General features: G+C 35.1%; 1 protein-coding gene and 1 long non-coding RNA gene across 2 annotated transcripts; both read right to left on the minus strand.

Annotated features, from left to right (window-relative positions):
* Positions 1–1,864: 1,864 nt before the first annotated feature.
* LOC141668876 (uncharacterized) lies at positions 1,865–4,553 on the minus strand. Its single transcript, XM_074475919.1, has 3 exons — positions 2,364–4,553; positions 2,181–2,280; positions 1,865–2,107 (listed from the first exon to the last, which is right to left on the minus strand). Exons 1-3 carry the CDS (start codon positions 4,493–4,495, stop codon positions 1,922–1,924), a joined length of 2,418 nt encoding a protein of 805 aa, XP_074332020.1. The 5' UTR covers positions 4,496–4,553; the 3' UTR covers positions 1,865–1,921.
* Positions 4,554–6,563: 2,010 nt separating this feature from the next.
* LOC141668215 (uncharacterized) lies at positions 6,564–7,674 on the minus strand. The gene is made up of 2 exons (XR_012552963.1): positions 7,221–7,674; positions 6,564–7,073 (listed from the first exon to the last, which is right to left on the minus strand). It is a non-coding gene; the product is annotated as an uncharacterized LOC141668215 (long non-coding RNA).
* Positions 7,675–7,957: the final 283 nt, after the last annotated feature.

The following is a 7,957-nucleotide window of genomic DNA, read 5'->3' on the forward strand; positions in this document are numbered from 1 at the left end:
TAGGTTTGTGTGGATCACTTCCGCTGGTCCCACCATTATTGTATCCTTTTCCCTTCCTTGAGTTTGGACCAGTCCAGACCACCTAAAAAACACATAAAAGAGTATGTCAAAACAGTAATTGTCAAGGTCCCATTTGTATTAATCTGCAGTACACAGGGGGTCATAGGTCGGCCAGACTTTAGTCTTCTAAAATGACATGTTGATATACATCTTTTAATAGGCCCTGTTGATATACTAATACTGAAATCAACATCTGCAATAGTACTAACGGAAATCACTAATTACACTAACAACAGTCATTTAGTAAGCATGTCTCGAAAGTTGTCGTTGACGAAGTGGAAAATCTTTAACATCAAGATTTCTAAGTGAAGAAAATTCAAGATTAGGGTGATTAAAAAGAGTGTGTAGTAATACAGAAAACCAAGAATGGCAAACAAATATTATGCAGACCCCGGTTTAAGCTGGACCAAGGGAAGATTATAGCAAAAATATAATAGGAGATGAGACAATTAGCTTAATACAAAGTTTAATCCCAGCCCACTACTACTAATATTAGGTTTCATAATAAGATGGGGCTTTAAACAGTACTAAACTGAAACCTCAGCTCCTCCGCCTCCAAATTCAGTAACAAAAACCATCCAACAAACAAATTCAGTAACTCCCGACACACAGCAGTTACATACATAGTTTACACACAGGTATAGTTCATCTCCTTCATTTTTATTTGTATCCAATTAAGTTTTGTTTCTCAGTACACCCCACTAATTACATAACCCCCAAATAAGCCAAGAGAATGGTGAAAGAGAGAGCGCATTATAAAAATGTAAAAACCCCTAATTTCAAGGAAAGAGAGATGAACCTGTGAAGTTTTTATCAGCTTGATTGCATTCTTTGAGCGTTCATCAGCCATTGATTTTCTCAGTCGATAGCCGCCTCCTTCACCCTTATTAAACCCTAATTTTAATTGACAGCCGCTTGAGAGAGATGAAAGTGAGAGAAATGGGGTAAAATATGTTTATATATTTTATTTCAATTCTACCGAGATCGGTGGAAATTAGCCGTGTGAAACTTTTCGTTGTCATTCGGTCAAATTTAATGAACCAATATATTTTTTTCTCCAGAAGCTGTTGAAACCTCTGTTCTGCACTAATTCAACAGAAGATATCATTCATCTAATAAAATTAACAAATACTTGGCCATCTAGCAAAAAAAAATTGCCTAAATGTAAATTTTATAGAAAATTAGATAAAGAAATAATTGCTTTGACACAAATTTGATTGAAATAATTAAAATAAATTACACTAAATCATCATTATCGCTCAAGTCATCTTCATCCTCATTTTTGTCTTCGTCTTCGTCTTCTTCTTCATCTTCTTTATCTCTTTCACTTTCTTCTTCATTGTTGTAATCTACCGAATAGTCATTTTCAAACATTCTCAAGTTAACAAAAAAATTTGAGGGATCACGAATAATAACTCTTTCAACATGCGATGATGAAGCATTTGACACTTCATTTTGTAAAGCATCATCATTCATCCCGGTTTTTTCTTGAATTGACACACTTTCATCAACTAGTCGCCTCTTTGTTGTTAAAACCGTGTACCATGATGATTTTGCATTAGAAATGTTTGGTGCATAGTATACTTGATGAGCTTGGCTAGCCAACACAAACACGTCTTCGGCATTTAGTTTTGATTTAACATCTACGGTAGTCATCCGGTGTTTATCGACTTTCACATGTGTCGTGTGATCAAACCAATGACATTTGAAGATGATCACTTGATGCCCATTTTGATAAAAGAGTTTTAAAATTTCTTCTATCCTTCCATAATAGTTACCATAATGTTCTTCGTAAGAAGTCCCTAGAAATAAAATGTATTAAATTGGAAAACAATTGGTAAAGAAAAATACAAGTTAGATATTAAGAAAAATAATTAAATTTCTCACCAATGACAACAACACCGGAATTTGGTGAAGTGAGCTCATTAGCATTTACACAATCAAATTTGTAACCATTGCACTTGCATGCTTTATAAGACTCCACTTTATACAACGGACCTCTTATTAGGTCTATAAATTTCTTGTTGAGCTCTTCGTCATCTTGTACCTAATAACATATGTGAGAAATATAATATGAGGAAAATTTGTGTATGTGTCTGTGTATAAATTATAATGCATACCCTTCTTTCGAGCCAATCTTTTAATTGTTCTTTTTGAAATTGTTCCTTTTCCGCATCATTCAAATGTGGGTATTGTCGTTGTACCAACTTTTGAAAACCCCTACATAATCAAGTTAAATAATAAAAACATCACATTTTGAACTAAAGTAATTTTAAAAAAGAAGTTATTTAAAAATAACTTACCTCAAGTACTTTCCAACCTCCGGCGAATTAATAAGAACATAGTATGCCACGAGTTCATATTCATCACAACTCAAGATTCTATCTCTAGTTCGTAGACTAGGATGTGTCGGATATGTGTAAACTTCTAACAAATTGGCATTATGAAACATTTGAGGGGCCTCATTTCGACGTAATTGATTATGCATCAATCCATTCTTGGAATCAAAATATAACGTACAAAAGTGTACACATTCTTCCTCAATGTAGCGTTGTGCCATTGAACCCTCCGCTCGAGCTTTATTTCCAACCTTCAATTTCAAGTTGTGCAAGTATCTTTCAATAAAATACATCCAACGCCCATTGGCCGGGCCACCCAACTTACACTCAGTTGCTAAATGCAGTGGCAAATGCTCCATGGGATCAAAAAGACTAGGAGTAAAGACAGTTTCAAGCTTAGACATTATTGTCACTATATCTCTCTCCATTTTCTCTAAATCTGTGTATTTGAGACTAGACGAGCATAAATCTTGAAAGAAGTTGCACAATTCAATGATAGGATCAGACACATGTTTCGGAAGTAGATCACGACAAACGATAGGCAACATTTTTTGCATGAAGACGTGACAATCGTGTGATTTCATCCCACGAATGCAATTTTTCTTCCAATTCACACACCTAGATATGTTTGAGGCATACCCGTCTGGGAGTTTCAATGAGACTATCCACTTATACAACTTTTGAACTTGTTCACTCGAAAGTACATATGGTGCATGTGGTTTTATACCATTATCTTGAATCCACAACTCACGGTGTACACCTAACTCTTGACAATCCTTTCTTGATTTGGTTTTATCTTTAGACTTCTTCGAATCATCAAGAATTGTGTAGAAAATATTGTCAAATACATTCTTTTCGGTGTGCATAATGTCAATGCTATGACGAAGGCTGAGTGTCTCCCAATATGGAAGCTCAAAAAATGGAGAACTGTGAGTCCAATTATGTGTCACACCATAATCTTTTGGTTTTTTCTTCGATGACTTTCCCGGTGGGGGAAACTGTATTTGCTCACACATGACCTTTGCACGTGACCCTGAATGTCGAGCACAAACTGATCGTGTCTCAACTCTTCCAAATCTCGTACTCCTTCTGAGAGGATCATCTGGCTCCAAAAAATACCGAGCAGTTCCATAAAATGTTGTTTTACCACCATGTTTGAGTTGCTTACCTTTGACCTCTCCCATGCAAACTGGACATGCCAACTTACCTTTAGTGGACCACCCGCTAAGCATGGCAAGTGCAGGAAAGTCACTAATTGTCCACAAAAGTGCCGCCTTCATCATAAAATTTGTACGTGAGAACATGTCATATGTTTCCACTCCAGTATGCCACAACAATTTTAATTCATCAATTAATGGCCTGAGATAAACATGTAAGTCTTTTGTTGGATCCGTCGGTCCAGGAATGAGAAGAGGCATAAACATGTATGGAGCCTTAGTACACATGGATGGGGGAAGGTTGTACACAATAACCACCACAGGCCATACTGTATACTCCCTAGCGTGCTTATCGCGAAAGGGGTCAAATCCATCAGTAGAGAGCCCGAGTCTGACATTCCGAATCTCTTTTGAAAATCTTTGAAATCTTCGATCAAATTGTTTCCATTCATCTCCATCTGCCGGGTGACTTAATTCACCTTCAACTGCAATTCTATCATGGTACCATCTCATACATTTTGCAGTCTTCTCCGCCATGAATAAACGCTGCAATCTCATGGTAATAGGAAAGTAACGCAAGATTTTTCGAGGGATCTTTTGTTTTTTAGGATCTTTTTGCACTTTGTATCGGTCTTCTTTGCATATATCACACTTTGTCTTTTTGCTATGTTCCTTGTAAAATAACATACAATCATTCTCACAAGCATCAATCTTTTCATACTCCATATTCAATCCTTTAATCATCTTTCGCACGGTGTAGTAATTCTCAGGCAATTTATGATCATCAGGCAGTACTGATCCAATGAGGCGAAGCAAGTCATCAAAACCATTGTTACTACAATTATGCTTGTTTTTCCAATGAAGCAGCTTCATTACAAACTCCAGCGTTGTAAGATTGGCATTGTTCGGATAAATTGGTTCTGATGCAGTATTCACCATCTTGTAAAATTGTTTTGCTATTTCATTCGGTTCTTCCTCAAAATCCTCACAATCTTCGAAGGCATCATCATGTGCATCATGCATATCATCATCTTTGCAGCCCGTGTTAATATAACTTGTTCCGGCCTCGTTCCATGACATTTCTTTCTCCCCGTGACAATCCCATCTAATATACCATTGCATGATACCATGTCGATATAAATGTATTTTCACGGTACTAGGTTGCTTGTAGTATATATTACGACAATCTTTGCACGGACATCTTATAAGGCCATTATCTTCTTCTTCAAGATGCTCAATAGCAAATTTAATGAAATTATCCACACCAACTTTATATTCTTCCGTTATGTATTTTGCTTCATTAAATCGACTACGACCTATCCAACTACGATCGGATTCCATCTATAAATAACCACACATTGATATTAGGTGAATGCATTGCTAGACATAAAAAAGTAAACAACAACTAACAACTCAAAATTATAAACTTATTTTACTAATTATCCAAATATTTTAAGCCTAATATACAACAACCAAGTTAATTTTAGCAACAAATTCAAGTTACTCAAATCATTACATAAACACATAAATAATTGAAGAAATCAAGACATTAATAATAATCACATATAGAATTTAATGAACATAAAAATATATGAAAGCTTTAAAATTAAACTTACTTGAAAAAGAATGATGATCACATGAATGAATTTGATGAAAAAGGAGAGAAAATGATGAAATTGGGGGTGGGAAAGATGAGAAATACGGCTACTGGATGGAAAGAGGTAGTAGGGTTTCTAAAATGAACTCCTAAATTCAATGGAATACAGTTGAATTTATGACAAGGCTAAAAACGATGTAAATCGGTCGAATTTAAGTTTCCACCTTTTTCAGCCGACTTTCTTTTTTTACCGCTTTCAGTCGAATTTAGCATTTTAGTAAATTTAACCGAATTCTGTCAAACAAAGTTTCCCGCCTTGTATAAAATTTCGGGGGGAAATGAGGGAAATTTCCCGCCAAATTAAAAACATATTTCGATTGCCTGCAGTCGAATTTAGTAAATTACATTAAATTTTATTTGGTGAGAAAATTCTTTCTTTTTTTCCTTTAGTCATAAATTCGACCCAATATTTTTTCGGTCGAATTTAACTTTAAATACGACCGATTTAAATTCGACCGTTTTATTTCCACTAGTTAAAGTTGAATTTGATATACGACTGCTAGCGGTCAAATATAGTATTTCACTAAATTCAACCGAATTCAGTTTAATAAAGTTTCCCGCTGTAAACTAAATTTGGAAGGAAATTTCCCGCTAAAATATAAAAATAAATTTCGATTGTCTGCGGTCGAATTTAGTAAATGGAAAAAAATAATTTGGCGGGAAACTTCCCGCTTTTTTTCCCACCATTTGTAAATTTGACCGAATTTTTTTCGGTCGAATTTTACTCTAAATACGACCGATTTAAATTCGACTGTTTTTATTTCAACTGGTTGAAGTTGAATTTATTTGTAAATTCGACCAATTAAATTCGACTATTAGATTTCGACCGGGGCCAGTCGAATTTAGCCGTGCCAAACCGTGTCGACCGCCTGCGGTCGAATTTAGACGCGGTCGAAATTGTATCAGTTGTAATTAACCCTATTTTCTTGTAGTGCAAATTTAGCTAAATATGAACTGTTGTCATGAATTTATGGTTTACAATTTAGAACAATTAATATTATTCTTACTATAATAAACTTAATTTAGCTTCTTTTTTTATCATTTTTGTTGCTATCAATAAATAATTTGTAAATTATACTTTATCATTTAAACAATTAATCATGATTACTTCTCCTGGCTAGCAGCAAATACCTAGGTCTAAATAAAAAATTAATTATTTTTATCTTCTACACGTATCCCCCGGGTTGTTCTCTTTAAGTTTCGTAATTAAATTATAATTAATTAATGAACCGATTTGAGAGATGCCACGTAAACGTTCGATCTAATTATGTAGGCTAAAATGTTAAAAATAAATCCAATATAAAAAATCAAATCATGAAAAAATAATTACTTGTACTTTGCGATTAGCACTGCAACTTAAAGATAAATATCGAAAATATTTACAGATAGATCAAACATCTAAATACATCAACTACTACTAAATATTCCGAATTAAAAAAATTTTAAAAAAATATTTATTGATCCAATATATACTTAATTATTGAAATTACAGAGGCTGCAGTCTGCAGCTGCAACAAACAGTCCTCGGTGGACTAGTCTTCATTCTTCAACAGAAGCAACTTTCAGAACTCAAAAATTAAAAAATTAGAAAGATGGACTAAGATTATGTTACCAAGATGATCAGGATAATAAAAAGTGGAAAAAACAACAATAAAGAAATAGACAGATTTGGTAATACAAGAGTAGATCTGAAAAAGAGGATATTTGGGTAATTGCAAAACAAAGTACAGTGGGAGACAGAGTTGTCTGGGAACTTGTTGCTCACCACACCACCACAACTACTGCAGTAGTCTCCCTTTTCACGCGGAGCCAATACCACCACCTTTTAACCCTAAAACCAGAACTGGTTTTGTCCTGAATCTGCTCTCACACAACATTGAAAAATCAAAGTTATACTGCAGGTTCAGGATATTAATTCTACTTGAAACCCTAGAAAAAACATGTAGTAACATTTTGTTATTTCAGCAAACTCTGAAATTTCGAAACAGAAGAAGCTAGTAATCTTACCTTTGCAGCTTTGTTGTTTGGATTGAAGTGAAGATGTTTGCAATATCTGGTAATAACAGACATAACATCATTTATAAATTGTATATTAGGACTAAATTTGCATTTAAGTAGATAAACACTAAGGGAGCTCCCTTCAGTCCAAATACAGGAAGATTAAGATTCAATAAGTCTCCCGCTTCATTCACTCAGTTACTGCTAATTAAACTGTGTTTTAATTAGAGGATTTGGATGAATGAGTCAGCAGCTAATTGAACCCTATATGCCCACCCATGAGTGGGCCGAAGGAAGCTCTCTTGATCTAGTTCCCTTCTTCATTTTAAAACCCAAAACCTAGATACTTCAATACACAACAAAACAACTAATCATGTCAATTTAGCTTCCTGCTGAATCTTTACTGCAGCCATAAGTTGAATCTCTCTCTCTCTCTCTCTCTCTCTCTCTCTCTCTCTCTCTCTCCCCCCCCCCTCCTCCTCTCTCTCTCTCTCTCTCCCTCCCTCTCTCTCTCCCCCCCCTCCCTCCCTGTGTGTGACAGAAACTAGGGTGAAGAAAGATCAAATGCAAAGAGCATTATTTAAAAGAGAGGTTTGGGATGTTGTATCCAATTCAAGGTATGTAAACTAGAAATCTTTACTCTGTGTTTGTGTGTTGTGACTTGCGTGTAAGGTGTGACCTTTGCGTGTGAATAGCTACACTATTGAAGGGTGTGACAGAAATTTGCGAACAAAGAGCAAATAGCA

Source organism: Apium graveolens, chromosome 6, assembly GCF_009905375.1.
Source record: "Apium graveolens cultivar Ventura chromosome 6, ASM990537v1, whole genome shotgun sequence".
Taxonomy (NCBI): Eukaryota; Viridiplantae; Streptophyta; class Magnoliopsida; order Apiales; family Apiaceae; genus Apium; species Apium graveolens.

Bases quoted from the DNA above. Each gene is read 5' to 3' on its own strand.
- LOC141668876 (XM_074475919.1), bottom strand. From the start codon at position 4,495: ATGGTGAATACTGCATCAGAACCAATTTATCCGAACAATGCCAATCTT. The intron at 2,281-2,363 runs GTAAGTTATTTT...TTGATTATGTAG, and splicing joins GAGGTTGGAAAGTACTTGAG to GGGTTTTCAAAAGTTGGTAC. The intron at 2,108-2,180 runs GTATGCATTATA...ATATGTTATTAG, and splicing joins AAGATTGGCTCGAAAGAAGG to GTACAAGATGACGAAGAGCT.